A 19,132-nucleotide genomic window follows, 5' to 3' on the forward strand; every position below is an offset into this window, starting at 1 on the left:
TGTGTGTACCAGGTTTTCTGTGTGTACCGGGTTCTCTGTGTGTACCGGGTTCTCTGTGTGTACCAGGTTCTCTGTGTTTACCGGGTTCTCTGTGTGTACTGGGCTTTGTGTGTACCGGGTTCTCTGTGTGTGTACTGGGCTTTGTGTGTACCGGGTTCTCTGTGTGTACCAGGTTTTCTGTGTGTACCGGGTTCTCTGTGTGTACCGGGTTCTCTGTGTGTACCAGGTTCTCTGTGTTTACCGGGTTCTCTGTGTGTACTGGGCTTTGTGTGTACCGGGTTCTCTGTGTGTGTACTGGGCTTTGTGTGTACCGGGTTCTCTGTGTGTGTACTGGGCTCTGTGTGTACCGGGTTCTGTACCAGGTTCTCCCTGTGTGTACCGGGCTCTGTGTGTACCAGGTTCTGTACCAGGTTCTCTGTGTGTACCAGGCTCTGTGTGTACCAGGTTCTCTGTGTGTACTGGGTTCTTTGTGTTTCCCGGATTCTGTACCGGGTTCTCTGTGTGTACCAGGCTCTGTGTGTACCGGGTTCTTTGTGTTTCCCGGGTTCTGTACCGGGTTCTCTGTGTGTACCGGGTTCTCTATGTGTGTACCGGGTTCTGTACCGGGTTCTCTATGTGTGTACCGGGTTCTCTGTGTGTACCGGGTTCTCTGTGTGTACCGGGTTCTGTACCGGGTTTTCTCTGTGTGTACCAGCGTTCTCCGTGTGTAGCTGGCTCTTAGGATAATAATAGACTTCAGGAAAAGGCTTTACAACTATTTATTACTACTAAACAAACATTTAGACTTTACTATTAGGTATAATAAGGAAATCACACTGTGACAAGCATTCCCAATGAATAAATCCCTCTAGAGATCAGTTATAAAAGGGGATCCCCTCCATACAGGGGCGATGTCACCCATGTAATGTTCTGTTGATGGGTGGGTGCCCCTCCCTGTGTAGATCAGCCATGAGTGGAGGGGTCTGTACTGTAGAAGTGGTAGTGGCAGTAGTAGTAGTGGTAGCAGTAGCACAGGGTGGCTGTGTCGCCTGCACATACCGATGCGTGTCTCCCCGTGACTTCCTGTGTTTTGGCTTCTCCTGGCCCCTCCCCTCTCCTCCTCTGACAGAGGGACGGATTTAATGTTGGGCGGCTGATTTCTCCTCACACACACGGCGGGTGACACTTGTGAGCGGATTATTGCGGACTGATCCCCCCGGGGCTGAGCATTCCTTCCTCCATGTCCTCCCTGAGCCCCGTCCTCCTCCGGGGGGAGGTGTGAGCGGCGATCACCCACGGAGGACACGGAAAGAAAGTTTGTTGTGTCGGAGGAGCGAAGCATGGGCAGCACCGCCATGGACAGTAAGAAGAAGAAGGAGCTCCCGAAGAAGAGCGGCGGCCAGAAGCGGAGGATGCTGAGAGTCCACATCCCTGTGAGTCATTGTTGTCCCTGTCCATGTGCTGACACCCACCACTGACAGCGGGCCCCGCCCACCTGTCAGGACACACCCCCCGCACAGCACTGCTGGGTCAGCCTGACACCACTGTGGTCTGTTGGTGGACAAACCCTTTAATTATATTGTGTCACGTGGTCTTGTTTTGTTTTGTTTTCGTGGAATGGCTTTAACTTATCAAACTTTTCTGTGTACTGGAAACACGTTTGTAACAATTTGTTCTTCCTGCAGAAACAATGGATAGGCAGAACTGCTTGTTGTTTAGATTTGTTTCCGCTAATCACTTCTATAAAATGTCAAGCGGGTATTCCTGTTTTTGGAGATCTTTGTAGACGTGGTCATCCGTTAGGCTGAGTTCACACGTATGTGATCCCAGACATCGCATGTGATTCACACCGCATTGCTGTACACATCACATGCGATGTCTGGGCGATGCAAATTCAGCCATACAGTTTGTATGACAGAAATCGTATCACACCAAAATGGTGCAGGACCCTTTTTTTGGTCCACGCTGGAATCGGATTGCATAGCTGTTCAGACCCATGCGATCCGATTCCATCTGATTTCACAGTTTGCACTGCATTCTGCACACCGATTTGGAGGTGTCATGAAATTGACACCTGCAGCAGTTCTCAGAGAGCAGTGTGAACTGCCAGCGACTCAGATGCAATGCAGGAACCCGCAGAGTCCCGGTTCACACTGGTACGATGCAATTCAGTCTCGGTTCCAGCATCACACCTGAATCGCTCACTGGTTCACACTAAGATCTACGAACCGCTGGGGGTGTCAATGTAAAGTTATTGACACCCCCAGATTTGCAAATCGCAGTGCAAACTGTGAAATGGTGCAGGAATCAGACACCCATGCAAATTCCGATTCCAGTGCGGACCAAAAAAGGGTCCTTCATCATCTTGGTGTGAATGCAATGCAATTTCTGTGTGGCTGAAATCGCATCGCACAGACATCGCATGTGATCTGCACAGTCTGGCATCGCACTAGTGTGAACCGGCCTAAATTGCTGTGCTTCCCGCATCGCATGATTGTGAACCCAGCATAACAAATATGCCATCCCAACATTCCATATTGCTGATATGTGCCCGCTGTACCAAGAAGAAGTATCCTCTTCTTTTTGTATTGCTTCCTTTGTGGGAAATCCCTGGTGATCCTGGCAATCCCTCTGCTTTCTTATTTTTAACTTATAATGCTAGGCATGAGAGCATATCCTTTAATGCCTGTCCTCCAATGGCCAATACTTCTGCTGACACGCCCCCCCTGCACAGCCATTCACTGGGAAGATCAGTGTAGTGCTGTTTCTCCACCCCCGCCTCTCTAACTTATTATGCAGCTAAGCACAGAGGTCATGTGATTTGTTAAAAAAAAGTATAATTTTCTATATTTTTATATTAATAAATGGTTTGTCTTTCATTTTTGTTTTAAACTGAATGGTTTGTTTTGCAAGGTGAGGGAACATATACTTTTTTTTACATATACCCAGTGAAGTGACTGGCCTCAGGTGGTACACAGAGATAAATCAATCCTCCTACTGAAGTTGTATCTGTTTATCTGCAGCTATTCTCTTCTCTACGTTCATTCAAAATGCTGAATTATAAGGCTTGTCTGAGAGTTCAGAAAAAAGGGGGCGGAGAGCTGAAGTTACACTCTGTAGAGCTTGGTGAGGAGAGCTTTGAGAGCTGGTTGGAGGGTAGAGAACCCCCCCTACACACAGCACACAGGAACAGAGCTGAGGCTGTCAATCAGCTGTAGGTCTCTCCCCTGTCACCATTTTTCTCTTGGTGTCAGGAAAACTTGTCAGAAGTGATTCATGCTGATAACAGAGGAAATAAGCATCAGACAGGAATGACACTTACCAGGCGACTTTATTGCGGCTTGCTTGCAACTTCATTAACAGAAGTCAACGCAAGTTGTGATGAAGTCAACCCAAAGATGTGCAGGAACCTTTTTCTACGTTTCTGCAACTTGAATCACACCAATTAGAATGATTCCATTGCAGTTTAAAGCAAAAGTAGTAGCCGGCAACTCCAACATCTGTATGAATATCTTTATTTCTGGCACAGGAGTGGATAAAATGCTTACATGTTTCAGCGAGTAGGCTTGTTCACATTGCATTTAATAGGGTGCGACTTGTCATGCAACTTTGAAGCGCCAGTGTGAACCGAGCTTGAGTGCTATTAATTGAGACAAGTACACACTATAGAGGGATATGCTTTGCTCATATTTCAATTCTGAGGTTTACAACTACTCTAAATTAAAATTCCAGGCAGTCCTAAAAACGTCCCCCCCCCCCCCCCCCTCCTAACACCCATGTGGACTAACCTGTGGGTGGGATATGTACTTCTCTATTTACAAGCTTCTCTGGTCAGGTCACATGATCTCTCCTGTGTCAGCCAGTGGCAGCTGCAGGGGAGAGGAGAGAGTGATCTGACAATGGCTGGAATGCCTGGGAGTGGTGATGTCACCCATAGGCTCCTATGGCCAATTCATTGTCTGCACTGCCTCCTCTCCCCTGCAGCTGGCGCTGGCTGATATAGGGGAGCCAGATCCTGTGACCAGAGCAGCCTGAAAATAGGTGAGTATATACATACTTCTTACACAGGCTAGTCAGAATGGGTGCTAGGAGGGGAGAGGAAGCATTATTAAACCTGGTTAGGTTTTGCATAGATTTCTACAGTATAATAAAGTGGATCTTCACCCTCCCCTCTCACTTTCCGACATTCCACTCCTACTCCCTGTCCTCCCTCACAGTCAGAACATTTTTAATACATATTTCATATTACCTTTAGTTTGGGAAGCGGTCCCTGCACTTCCTGGATTGTCACCTAGGTGAGAATTCAGCTTCCCGCAGCCTCCAGGGATACTTATGTCCTGCATCCCAGGAGGTCTCAGGGTCCTGTAGTCCATATCGGCCATGGTGCTTCATCAGGGGACTGGCTACCTACTCCTGGTTCTTGGTTTGTGTCATAACGTAGAAGAATCAGCCTGCTCCTGATGGCAGCGCAGGATCAGGAGAGCAGCAATAGAGCGGAGGATCCTTACAGAACAACGCTGGATTCATTCAGTGTGGGAATTGGTTTTTTGTAAATACTGTAAAACCTTAGATTGAGAGTAACTTGGTCTGAGAGTGTTTTGCAAGACAAGGGCATTTTTTTAGGAATTTTGACTTGATAAACGAGCGATGTCTTGATATAGAAGTAGTGTCACGTCACAACTCAGTATAAAAGAGAAGAGAGGCGCCTCTTAGTGTAGCAATATGGTTACATTTAATGAAGGTACAACATTTAGCAACTCACATGGTTGATGATTAAAACTGGCACATCTAAGTATGCAGGCATCCAGGGGTAAAGCTGTCCACATAGACCATTCTCCTCACCGCCAGCTGTCACCATCATCCCTTCCACACTGCACTCAACGAGCGCTTCAAGCCTCGCTTTCAGATCGCTCTACTGCAGGGTAGTCTTCCTGGTCACGATTGCAAACTGACGGCGGTGAGAGTCAGCGGTGTCTATGTGGACAGTTTTACCCTGGATGCTTGCATACTTAGATGTGCCTCTTTTAATCACCAATCATGTGAGTTGCTAAATATTGTACTTTCATTAAATGTAACCATATTACTACACTTAGAGGCGCCTCTCTTCTCTTTTATACTCTGTAGCTCCTGCTGGATTTTGTTTCTAATCCCCTTGTGGAGACGCCATTTGTGGATGGACATTTTATGGTTACACAACCTATCACATTGCTATAATCTTTGTATGTAGACTATAAACTGAAAGACGTAAAAATAAATGGTTGTGGAACTAATCATCTGAGTTTCCGTTATTTCTTATGGGGAAATTCGCTTTGATATAAGAGTGCTTTGAATTACAAGCATGTTTCCGGAACAAATTCTGCTTGTAATCCAATGTTTTACTGTAACTCGTGAATAAAGTAAAGGGGGCACAAAGAAGGGAGTAAGTGTTCTCAAGTAGATCTGAGCCCCAACTGGATGACCTATAGTTTGTGAAAGCACCACCAGGTTGATTTACTAAATCTGGAGAGTGCGAAATCTGGTGCAGCTCTGCATAGAAACCAATCAACTTCCAGTTTTTGTTTTGCCAAAATTTAACCCCTAGGCGCCAATAGTATGCAAATATACATTCTCTCAGCGGGTGGGCCTTGGTGCCGAGCAGCCGCATATGTGTGTACCGATTAGCCGACACAGCTGTGCCGAGAGCGCACTCCCAGTTACTTCTTGATCATGTGATCACTGTGACAGCCAATTGAGGCAGTCACATGATCATAAACCCAGCCCCGCCAATGGGCATCTGAAACCTCCTAAAGGCCTGAGAGGTGCCAGTGCAAAGGAGTTAAATGAACAAGCTGAAATTAGAAGCTGATTGGCTACCATGCAGCGCTGCACCAGATTTTGCATTCTCCAGTTTTAGTAAATCAACCTCATGTATCATAAACCACTGCCATGTTTTTTTTTAGCCATAAAGTACTTTTTTCAACTTTTTTTAATCAATTTTTGCATCCCTGTGGTGTTGATGTTCTGAACCCACATCCCGTCTGCATATGCGCCCCAGCATCAGCTGCACACCATTTCTCTGGACCAGGTTCCTGACACTGGTGGGCCATGCTTGCACATTGTGTGTCAGCACAGCCACCTGCACACATTCTGAAAACACATTCTGAAAGGCGCTGACGTGTTAATGCTTATATGAGAATTTTGGTGATTGGGTTTAGATCTACTTTATAGGACATTCCTTAACTGACTGTCATTTAGTTTATTAAACACTGTATATTAAGCTCCCTTTCACACTTGTGCAACTTGTCATGCAACTTTTCGACATGTCGTTCCCCATGTTTTCCAATGATACCCATTCATATATGCCCGATTTAAAGTTGCAGCAACTTTTAAAGTAGTTCATGCACTAACGTACTTTGGTCTGACTTTCATGCAATTTGAGGGCCATAGACTTCAATGTTAACCCTCAGAAATTGCATGAAAGTCATACCTGAATGTTATACAATGCAACTTGTGTGCAACAGTTGTCCATTATCACAGGTCAAAGCCAAAGTCGTATCCAAGTTGCACTTATCCAAAGTTGCATCAAAGTTGCACCAAAGTTGGCACAACTTTGGAGTCAAAGTGTGAAGTGTGAATGGAACCTCAAACAATTGATATTTTTTTAATTCAGTAAAATCTTTGTTTCCACCTTTTTATCATTTGTTGCACCCCAGTGCTGCTGACCTCCTGCAGCCTCTTTGCAGCCACTCCCTGTCTAGGACATCCTCCAGGGATGACTACCTGGCATTTCTCAGGGTGGGTGTTTTGACCGCAACAGTGGACAATGATTGCATAACATGTGTTGAAATAGATCCTTGCAGTCTCCATCGGAAGCCTGCATGACATGGTGACAACGCATGAGCATATTTGGAAGACGAAGACAAAGTGTTGTCACCCCATAACAGGAAGTGACCTTTATAGCAGGATAAACAGGCATTATTCTGATTAAAGCTGCAGGTTTAAAATACTGAAAACAACTTTTGAAATGACGTTAACATGTTAAAGCTTATGAGCTTCTAGTTATTTGGGCAGAGGTGGGGGACTTGAGTCACATGGCTTGACTTAAGTCAGACTTAAGTCACCAGTTTGAGGACTTGAGACTTGCTTGACTAAAATTAATAAAAGACTCGACTTGACTTTGACTTGGTATTCATGACTTGAGACATATGACTCGAAATGACTTTACTTTTTTAAGTTATTAAATATTTGCATTTTCTCAAGATGTGTTAAAGAAAAATGAATGTGCTGTTATGTTTCTGACACCACAGTCACTTAAAACACCTCAGTGTGTTCTGATTTTTAGGACACTGGCTGTTTAACAATGGAAATACTTAATATGTTTTTAGTGACTGTGGTGTTGAAACATGACTGGACGAAGGATTTTGAGATGTTTGGGCATTCAAAGTGTTTCTTAATATGCCAAGAAAAAAGCCCTAAGCAGTTTTGTTAATGTTGAAAATAAAACAAAACCTTTCCTGACCACTGACTTTTATCTGATTTAAAGGTGAAAATTGGGGTAGATCAGTATTTTGACTTGACCAAAATAAGACTTGACTTGACTTGCTTGACTTCTAGCAGGGACTCGACTTGACTTTCTTGCTTTTTGCCACAGTAACTTGGGACTTGCTTGAGACTTGAAGGTTAAGACTTGGGACTTGCTTGTGACTTGCACATGTGTGACTTACTCCCATGTCTGTTTGGGGTTACATCTTTTCTAAAATACTGAGAAAAAAAAACAGAGGCTGCCATTTGTGTTCTCCTTCTGAGAATGCTAGTTTTCTGGCTGTCCTTAATCAATACTTTGTAAAGAATACATATTAGAAAGTCAGAATGAAGTTGACACTTATGACTCAGGATCAGAGACATTTTTGCTACTTTATCATTATTAGACTGTATCTATACCCACAAATTAGGAATCGGATTGTTCAATCTCCTTAAAGCAGAATTCCACCAAAAACTGGAAGTTCCGCTTTAAGGACCCCCCCCTTCCTATACCACATTTGGCATGTCATTTTTTAGAGGGGGGAGGGGGTAAGTACCTCGTTTTGACAGATACCCAGCTCCTAATTCTGCTCAGGCTGCCTAGGCGCTCGAGCAGAAGTTCACCTCTCCCCCTCCCTCCCTGCATTTTTCTAGGACACGTCAAAGGTCCCAAAAGTTTGCCCGGACATTGAGGCGGCGCAGCGTGACTCGCGCATGCGCAGTGCACATCAGGCTGTGAAGCCGCAAGCCAGGTGCCCACATTTTTGATGCCAGGAAGAGGCGAGGGAGAGAACCGAGTGTTTGGGTGCTGGATCGGGGACAGGTGAGTGTGTCTTTATTAAAAGTCAGCAGCTCCATAAAAACGGGTGGAACTCCCCTTTAACAAATAAACAATAGTCCCTCTAGCATTCAAAGAATGCTTCCTCCTGCTGGGTAACAACTCTGTTTCACCTGTAATGAGTTCCCTGCAGCGTTGTCATCCTGTGCGGCTGCGTCATTACTCATGCTAAGGAGGAGAGGTGTTAGTATTGTCACCGCTGATAATCCTTCTCATCAATGCCAATCAGCCTTGGCCATGTAGTTTAATGGGTGTCACACGGTGTCACTTCCTCTATAGCTTCTTGGATTCCACATCCAGCAGAATGAAGACCTCCATGGCCATTTGATGATGTCTTACAGGCAAAATACAGGAATTCTTCACTTGTAGGAAAGTAAAAGAAAAATGACAGGATGATATATATATATATACGGGTAGAATTAAAAGTAACACGTTTGGACAGAGATGGGCTTGAAAGGAAAGGAAACCTGTATGAAGAATTACAGAGGCTGTCACTGCTGACCTATCCTTCAATGCTGGTTGCTTGGCTACCATGCTGAGCCAATAGGGTTGATTTACTAAAGTAGTAGAGATTGGTCATTTTCTAAAGTGAATGCTTATTGAACTTCGTAAATAAGATGAGGCTTTAAACAATCAATTAATTTTTTAAATTTTCTTGATCATGATTGGGTAATTAAACGGAACACTTTTTTTTTTTTTTTTTACAAAGCTCATTAAACAGTCACATTGCTATCTATTTGAATGCTCTCTACTTTAGTAAATTTACATTTTTTTTAAATAAATGGACTGTTTGGTAAACATATCCACTTCACCAATTTCTATATATTTACATTATACAAATATGACATACTTATATACATTTGTTAATAGAAAAGGAGTTCATACATTTCATTATTAGGTAAATTCTAGTGGTTTAAAGCTTCGCTCCAGATAGGAAAGAGATCCCCTTGCAGTGGACATTCTATGCATTGGGTAGTGATCTCTAAACCGGCCGGATGTGGCCCTTTGTTTGTCTTTACTCAGGCCCTTGAGGCACCATTTCATCCTCTGACACCAATGATGGGGCACCATTCCTCCCACTGACACCAATGATGGGGCACCATTCCTCCCACTGACACCAATGATGGGGCACTATTCCTGCCACTGACACCAATGATGGGGCACCATTCCTCCCACTGACACCAATGATGGGGCACTATTCCTCCCACTGACACCAATGATGGGGCACCATTCCTCCCACTGACACCAATGATGGGGCACCATTCCTCCCACTGACACCAATGATGGGGCACCATTCCTCCCACTGACACCAATGATGGGGCACTATTCCTGCCACTGACACCAATGATGGGGCACTATTCCTGCCACTGACACCAATGATGGGGCTGTATTTTTGTCACTGACACCAATAATAGGGCACTATGCCTCCCACTGACACCGATGATGGACACCATATCTCCTACAGACACCAATGATGGGGCACCATTCCTCCTACAGACGCCAATGATAGGGCACCATTCCTATCACTGACACTAATGATGGGGCACCATTCCTCCCACAGACACCAATAATAGGGCAACATTCCTCCTACAGACACATATGATGGGGCACCATTCCTCCTACAGACACCAATGATGGGGCACCATTCCTCCCACTAACACCAATGATGGGGCACCATTCCTCCCACAGGCACCAATGATGGGGCACCATTCCTCCCACAGGCACCAATGATGGGGCACCATTCCTCCCACAGACACCAATGATGGGGCACCATTCCTCCCACAGACACCAATGATAGGGCACCATTCCTATCACTGACACCAATAATAAGGCACTATGCCTCCCACTAACACCAATGATGGGCACCATTCCTCCTACAGACACCAATGATGGGGCACTATTCCTCCCACTGACACCAATAATGGGGCAACATTCCTCCTACAGACACCAGTGGTAGGGCACCATTCCTATCACTGACACTAATGATGGGGCACCATTCCTCCCACAGACACCAATAATAGGGCACCATTCCTCCTACAGACACCAATGATGGGACACCATTCCTCCTACAGACACCAATGATGGGGCACCATTCCTCCTACATACACCCAAGATGGGGTATTGTTTACTTCCACTGATGCCAAGCTGTTTTCTAATCCAATCTTTCTGGCCACAGTTTAGCCCCTAAAGCCTGAAGGACAAACTGGCCCCCTTGTTTAGAAAGTTTGGAGACCCCTGCATCCCCCATAAGGATGCATGGAGCATTCAATCAAGTCAGCCTGAAAAAACTGACAGGTGGACCTGATCGGAAAGCTCATGTGAAAATGCAGGACCAATTTTAGGTAAGAGCTGCAAAGGCCCACCCACAAGCTGCAGCGTTGGAGCGAAACAGGAGAGTGCCAGAACCTGTAATCACACCTAATTCCTCTACCCTTAGGAGTAATGAGCATTTAACCCTTGCAGTGCAGGGGGCCTTCAGTTGTTACTACATTCCCAGAGTTCAGCTTTATTATTAGAAAGAAAGATTTAATATCATTGTACAGTTAAAATTATCTGCATAGGATAATCTAGAGTTTTGCACCCTTTGCACAACAATATATGACATTTCAGACTTATTGTTCTTTGGCCACTCGAATTCTAGCACACTATTTGATTTAAACACGAGTTGGGTTAGTAAAGGTCATCATCAACCAGGAAATTTCTTCTATCAGACAACCTGTATTGCCACATTTTACTTCTGGCAGCTGCCTCAAAGTTAAGGAGGAAATGTTGCTGTTTGTTGGTCTGCCTTTATAAATCCTAGAAGTTTATAGTACATACAGTATATGCAGACAGTTACTAATAATATAGTGCAACAGCACAGATCATAAAAGAATGCCTGCATTCTGGCCTTTTATCCCTGAACATGTACAGCCATAAACCTGAATACAACTCGGTGCAGCATTTCACTTTGTTCAGCCGCAGCGTATTTGAGCCTGCCATAGTCTTTGATAGGCTGCAGGCAGCGGGGCTGGGCGATGTACCTGTGCCTCCCTAGTGCCTCCTCACTAAATTACTAGGATTGCAAACACAGGAGCTAGACACCCCATGTACAATGGGCCTACCTATTAGACCAGGGGTCTCCACGCTTTCCAAGCAAAGGGCCAGTTTAGTTTCCTTCAGGCTTTAAGGGGCCCGGACTGTGACCAGTGGGAGTAGAAAATTCCCTCCCGGCATCAGTGCCCCATCATCAGTTTTAATGGGATACATAGTGCCCCATTGTTTATCAATCAAAAGATTAGTACCCCACTGATGGTGTCAGTAGGGGGAATGGTGCCCCATCATTGGTGTCAGTTGGTGGAATAGTGCCCCCTCATTGGTGACAGTTGGTGGAATAGTGCCTCATCATTGGTGTCAGTTGGTGGAATAGTGCCCCCTCATTGGTGTCAGTAGGGGGAATGGTGCCCCATCATTGGTGTCAGTTGGTGGAATAGTGCCCCCTCATTGGTGACAGTTGGTGGAATAGTGCCTCATCATTGGTGTCAGTTAGTGGAATAGTGCCCCGTTATTGGTGTCAGTTGGTGGAATAGTGCCTCATCATTGGTGTCAGTTGGTGGAATAGTGCCCCGTTATTGGTGTCAGTTGGTGGAATAGTGCCACCGTTATTGGTGTCAGTTGGTGGAATAGTGCCCCATTATTGGTGTTAATTGGTGGAATAGTGCCCCGTTATTGGTGTCAGTTGGTGCAATAGTGCCCCATTATTGGTGTCAGTTGGTGGAATAGTACCCCATCATTGGTGTCAGTTGGTGAAATAGTGCCCCGTTATTGGTGTCAGTTGGTGGAATAGTGCCCCATCATTGGTGTCAGTTGGTGGAATAGTGCCCCGTTATTGGTGTCAGTTGGTGGAATAGTGCCCCGTTATTGGTGTCAGTTGGTGGAATAGTGCCCCGTTATTGGTGTCAGTGGTGGAATAGTGCCTCATCATTGGTGTCAGTTGGTGGAATAGTGCCCTAATACTTCTAGTATTAGGACACTTACTTGTACAGGGATGTCGGCACCCCAGTCAGTTTTTCAGTTGACTCTCGGGTTCTGCAGCCACCATTCCTTGTAAGGAAAACCAGCAGTGAAGTCTTGCAGCTTCACAGCCGATTCCCTACTGCACATGCTAGAAGCATGCTGTGTTTTCTGAATGGCCCCGTGGCAGTGGAAGGAGGAGGGGGCCGAACTTCCAGGGTGAGGTCTCCAGGAAGGGGGGACGGGTACTTGTCAAAAACAGGTACCCGCTCCCCCCTCTACACCAAAAAGTGCCAAATGTGGCAGCGGAGGGGGGAAGGAAGCAAACAAGCGGAGCTTCTCCTTTTGGGTGGAGCTTTGCTTTAAGAACAAACCTACAATCTTGTTCGGAACCTAAGGACTGCCTGTACACCTTATTCCTCTACCCCTAGGTAAAAATGAGCATTTAACCCTTTGCAGTGTAGGGGGGTGCCTTTTTTGCCCGGAGTTTATCTATCTATCTATCTATCTATCTATCTATCTACAGTATCTCACAAAAGTGAGTACGCCCCTCACATTTTTGTAAATATTTTATTATATCTTTTCATGTGACAAAACTGAAGAAATGACACTATGCTACAATGTAAAGTAGTGAGTGTACAGCTTGTATAACAGTGTCAATTTGCTGTCCCCTTAAAATAACTCAACACACAGCCATTAATGTCTAAACTGCTGGCAACAAAAGTGAGTACTGTACACCCCTAAGTGACAATGTCCAAGTTAGCCCCAAAGTGTCAATATTGGGTCACCATTATTTTCCAGCACCAGAGCTTCACAGGTTGCCACTGGAGTCCTCTTCCACTCCTCCGTGACAACATCACGGAGCTAGCTGGTGAATGTTAGAGACCTTGCGCTCCTCCACCTTCTGTTTGAGGATGCCCCACAGATGCTCAATAGGGTTTAGGTCTGGAGACATGCTTGGCCAGTCCATCACCTTTACCCTCAGCTTCTTTAGCAAGAAGTGGTTATCTTGGATGTGTGTTTGGGGTCGTTATCATGTTGGAATACTGCCCTGCAGCCCAGTCTCCGAAGGGAGGGGATCATGCTCTGCGTCAGTATGTCACAGTACATGTTGGCATTTATGGTTCCCTCAATAAACTGTAGCTCCCCAGTGCCGGCAGCACTCATGCAGCCCCAGACCATGACACTCCCACCACCATGTTTGACTGTAGGCAAGACACACTTGTCTTTTTACTCCTCACCTGGTTGCCACCACACACTTGACACCATCTGAACCAAATAAGTTTATCTTGGTCTCATCAGACCACAAGACATGGTTCCAGTAATCCATGTCCTTAGTCGGCTTGACTTCATCAAACTGTTTGCAGGCTTTCTTGCTCGTCATCTTTATAAGAGGCTTCCTTCTGGGACGACAGCCATGCAGACCAATTTGATGCAGTGTGCGGCTTATGGTCTGAGCACTGACAGGCTGACCCCCCCCCCCCTTCAACCTCTGCAACAATGCTGGCAGCACTCATACGTCTATTTCCCAAAGACAACCTCTGGATATGACGCTTGAGCATGTGCATTCAACTTCTTTGGTCGACCATGGCATAAAACCTGTCCTGTTAAACCGCTGTATGGTCTTGGCCACAGTGCTGCAGCTCAGTTTCAGGGTCTTGGCAATCTTCTTATAGCCTAGGCCATCTTTATGTAGAACAATAATTCTTTTTTTCAGATCCTCAGAGAGTTCTTTGCCATGAAGTGCCATGTTGAACTTCCAGTGACTAGTATGAGAGAGTGAGAGCGATAACATCAAATTTAACACACCTGCTCCCCATTTACATCTGAGACCTTGTAAGACTAACGAGTCACATGACAGCAGGGAGGGAAAATGGCTAATTGGTCCCAATTTGGACATTTTCTAAAAGGTGAGTATATTGCGCTCAACATGTGACATAAATCAATAAAGTGCTAGTGCAAATTTAAATATCAATATGAATATAAAGGAGTTTAAGAGTCTCTGAAGTTGCTTAATATCAATAAAAGTCCAGACAATCAGCGACAATAATTTTGATAAAAGCATAAACTTGATAGAAGTGTTAAAGAGCCTCCACCTCCACACTTTCACCCAGTGTTCTTACAAGGTACTTCTTACCAGAAGTATATGACTATGATTATAGGGGGTCACATAGGCATATTGATCCAATAAATAAACGATCGTCCGCTCCAAATTCCCTCAATCACCGGGGTGAACATTCAGACCAAATGCAGGATCTGTGGGCTGTAAGCCTCCACCGGCGCCGGTAATTTCACATGAAAAGATATAAAAAAATATTTACTAAACTGTGAGGGGTGTACTCACTTTTGTGAGATTATCTATCTATCTATCTATCTATCTATCTATCTATCTATCTATCTATCTATCTATCTATCTATCTATCTATCTATCTATCTATCTATCTATCTATCTATCTATCTATCTATCTGTCTGTCTATCTGTCTATCTGTCTGTCTGTCTGTCTGTCTGTCTGTCTGTCTGTCTGTCTGTCTGTCTGTCTGTCTGTCTGTCTGTCTATCTCTGTCTGTCTATCTTGACATCATTGAGGAATAGGATACAATGTATATTACAATAATTTATTCTTGAAACATGGAGGAATCATCCAGTTTATATAACATAAGAGACACTTTCAGGAACACACACTAATGCAACTACTAAATTATGCGGTTGCAACTTCAACCAACTGTTTTCATTTGGTTTACAAGTAAAGTTCCACTTTAATCTTCTGGATACATTTCCTCTTTAACTTCTGAAAGGCTATTATGCGGAACTGCTGTGTTAGACCGGCCAAGTTTACTTTGACACATCCACTTCTTGTTATGGAAACTAAAGCGAAAAATTCTCTTTTGATTTGTTGAACAAGTTATAACAACATTATGTTTGTAACAGAGGGGTTATACTGTAATATGTATTACAGCCACTGTCTTGTTTGCTTAAGCTCCTATACACTTAGGACTGAAGACAGTTGCTAACCAATTTTTAATTATTAAAAGTAGCACTAAAAACAAAACTTTTTTTTTTTTTCCAGTTTGGATAATGTAAAGGAGCATTATAACCCCTGTCATTTTTTTTTCCATCTATGTCCCATTGGAGAGATTTTCCTTTACTTCCTGTCACATAGCCAAAACAGGAAGTGAGAGAAAACCCCTAGTTGTCACCAGAACTTGTGTCCCCATTGGAAGGTATCCTTACTATTCGTCTTCCGAAGACTAAGACAAATAGAGAGGGTGAATCTCACAGGGAGGGCACAAACAGTAATAAAAACCCGTCAGTTGTTCTAATCCTTCTCCACTGTATACAAAACTAAAAGAAAACAAAAGTTCTGCCCTAATGTATACTTAAACTACACTATATTACCAAAAGTATTGGGACACCTGCAGTTACACGCACAAGAGCATTAATGGCAACCCGGTCTCAGTCCGTAAGGTTCAATATTGAGTTGGCCCACCCTTTGCAGCTATAAAAGCTTCAACTCTTCTGGGAAGGCTGTCCACAAGGTTTAGGGGTGTGTCTATGGGAATGTTTCACCATTCTTCCAGAAGCGCATTTGTGGGGTCAGGCACTGATGTTGGAGAGAAGGCCTGGCTCTCAGTCTGCACTCTAATTCATCCCAAAGGTGTTCTATCGGGTTGAGGTCAGGACTCTGTGCAGGCCAGTCAAGTTCCTCCACCCCAAACTGGCTTTGACTGGTTGTGGACAAGCGGACCTTCCCCTTATGGGTGGAGCTTCACTTTAGTAAGTTTACATGACAGACAAAATATTAGCCATTTTTGCCGCACCAACCACACAGTACAGCCTGCTTACAAAGAGCCAAACAGCACCAGAAGCCTCAAAACTAGGAAAAATGGAAGAAAATATTTAGAGTGTTGAGACCAAAATAGAACTTTATAACCACATCCATGAATGCTATACACCAATCATCCATAACATTATGACCAGCCACCTAATCTTGAGTAGATACCCCTTTTGCCACCAAAAGAACCCTGACCCATCGATGCATGGAATCCCCTAAACTAAGCCGGGGTATCTGGCACCAATCCGTCTGTAGCACATCCTTTAACCACTTGCCGACCGTAGTACTACGTCGCTTGCCTGTGAGGCTCTAGGGGGCGAGCACGCGCCGCCGCAGGCGCGCTCCCGCTCCAGTTTGCTAACGGACCCCCCCCCCCCCCCGCGCGTGTGCTCAGCGGACCAGATGTCCGTCGGGCACTCGCGATTGTCCGTTACAGCGGGAGAAAGACAGGCGGCTAATGTCAACACAGCCGCCTGTCATTCTCCCCTGTGTAAAAGCACAGATCATATGGTCCTGCTATGTAGGACCGTTGATCTCTGCTGTTACACACACACAGCCACATCCAATCACAGTAAGAAACACGCCCCTAGGGACACACTTAACCCCTCCTTCTCAAATAAAGTTAACCCCTTCCCTGCCAGTGTGATTTTTACAGTACCAGTGCATATGTATAGCACTGATTACTGTAGTAATGTCACTGGTACCCCCAAAAGTGTAAAAAATGTCAGTTAGGGGTCCGATCTGTCCGCCGCAATGTCGCAGTCCCGCAAAAAAAATCGCAGTTCGCCGCCATTACTCGTTAAAAAAAAAAAAAAAAAAAAAATGACAAAAACCTTTCCCTTATTTAGTAAACGCAATAACTTTTGTGCAAACCAATCAAAATACGCTTTTTGCGATTTTTTTTTTTTTTTTACCAAACATATGTAGCAGAGAACAAACTGGCCTAAAATGTTAAAAAATTTTGATTTTTACATTTTTTTTGGGGGGAATTTCATATAAAAAAATGTGAAAAATATTGTTGTTTTTGCAAAATTTTTTTTTGTTTATAGCGCAAAAAGTAAAAATCGCACAGGTGATCAAATACCACCAAAAGAAAGCAAGCTCTGTTTGTGGGAAAAAAAGGACGTCAAATTCATTTGGGTACAGCGTCGCACGACCGCGCAATTGTCCGTTAAAGTCACGCAGTAAAAAATCGCAAAAAATCCCCTGGTCAGGAAGGGGGTAAAATCTTCCGGGGCTTAAGTGGTTAAGTCCTGTAGGTTGCAAGGTGGGGCCTCCATGGATCAGACTTGTTTTTCCAGAACATTCCACAGATGCTCGATTGGATTGAGATTAGGAGAGTTTGGAGGTCAGGTCAAAACCACAAACTTGTTGTGTTCCTCAAACCATTCTTGAATTCATCAAACCGGGCCACCTTCTTCTATTGCTTCATGGGCCAGTTCTGATGTTCATGTGCCCATTGTAGGCACTTTGGGCTGTGGACACTGGTAAGCATAGGCACCCTGACTGGTCTACAGCTATACAGCCCCATACGCAACAAACTACAATGCACTGTGGTCTGTGATTTTTTTCTTTTGGATGTGAAAAAATTCACGGCTGCTTATAGTGTACTACTTCCATATTTTCACAACTCCAAACCCACGTTTTTATGTGGACTTTACTACTTTAATACTAAATTTTCTTAAACACAGCCTAAAAACAATGGGAAAAACAATCCCTAATGATTGCAAAGAAACCATTAGCACTATTAAGAAGTATCTCTGCCTAGTAATGTCCACGAGTTCAACTGGTTTCGCATCGCCTGCCTCTTCAGGACCTTCATTCCTTGGAGTCAGAAAACTAAAGCCACAAAATAAGTCCACTTCAGTGAAACTATCTGAGCGTCAGTTTTAGTGGGGAGCATATAAAATTGAAATGTTTGCAGGGAAATCCAGCACCAAAAAGCCCCGAAATGGAGCAATATCATCTACAATTACAACTAGACAGTCCATATCCATAACACATACATCAACTAAGAAATATACTGGTACCAAACTGTGTCCACTCCAGCTACATTAGCTCTTCTATTGAATTTAACTATAACCTCCATTACCTACATGCATCAATGAGCCTTGGTTACCCATGACCCTTTTGCTGGTTTTCCTTCCTTGGACCACTTTTGCTTGGTCCTGACCACTGCAGATGGGGAACATCCCACAGAAGCTGTCGTTTAGGAGTTGCTTTGACCCAGTTATCTAGCCAATTTGTCCCTTGTCAAAGTCGCTCAAATCTTTACACTTGTCCATTTTTCTACTTTTAGCACAACAACCTTTTCAACTTCAGGGACGACATGTTCATATGCTGCCTAATATATCCCAATCCCACCCACTTTCAGTTGCCACTGGCACAAGATAGTCAATGTTATTTACTTTTACCTTTATCATAATTTGATAGCTGAACCATACCAGGCCACATGCCCTCAACATGGGGGGGAGGGGGTGCTTTGTGAAAGGGGCCTTAGGCCCTATTTTTTTAGTCCTCTCATTGCAAGAATGGAAAACACAAGTTTTAGGATTTATCCCTGTTAAAAATAGTCATTTGTAAGGGGGCATTCTTCCCACTGACCACCATTGTAAGGGGGGGGGGGGCAGTCTTCCCACTGACCACTGTAAGGGGAGCATTCTTCCCACTGACTACCATTATAAGTGTGGGCATACTGACCACTGTAGGGGAGCATTATTCCCACTGACCACCAATGTAAGGGGGGGGGGGCATTCTTTCCACTGACCACTGTAAGGGGAGCATTCTATCCACTGACCACCATTGTAAAGTGGGCATTCTTCCCACTGACCACCAATGTAAGGGGGGGGGCATTCTTTCCACTGACCACCATTGTAAAGTGGGCATTCTTCCCCCTGACCACCAATGTAAGGGGGGGGGCATTCTTTCCACTGACCACTGTAAGGGGAACATTCATCCCACTGACCACCATTATAAGTGAGGGCATACT

At 44.6% G+C, this 19,132-nt stretch overlaps 1 protein-coding gene across 1 annotated transcript in view; it reads left to right on the top strand.

Moving 5' to 3' along the window:
* The first annotated feature begins 1,037 nt into the window (after positions 1-1,037).
* PRKAG2 (protein kinase AMP-activated non-catalytic subunit gamma 2) overlaps positions 1,038-19,132 on the top strand; it is a 552,351-nt gene continuing 534,256 nt past the window's right edge. The window contains exon 1 of the mRNA XM_082257523.1: positions 1,038-1,412. Within this exon, the coding sequence (XP_082113649.1) occupies positions 1,320-1,412 (93 nt within the window). The 5' untranslated portion in view covers positions 1,038-1,319. The remainder of the gene's footprint in view (positions 1,413-19,132) is intronic.

This window comes from Pelophylax lessonae, assembly GCF_965119305.1.
Source record: "Pelophylax lessonae genome assembly, chromosome: 5".
Lineage (NCBI taxonomy): Eukaryota > Metazoa > Chordata > Amphibia > Anura > Ranidae > Pelophylax > Pelophylax lessonae.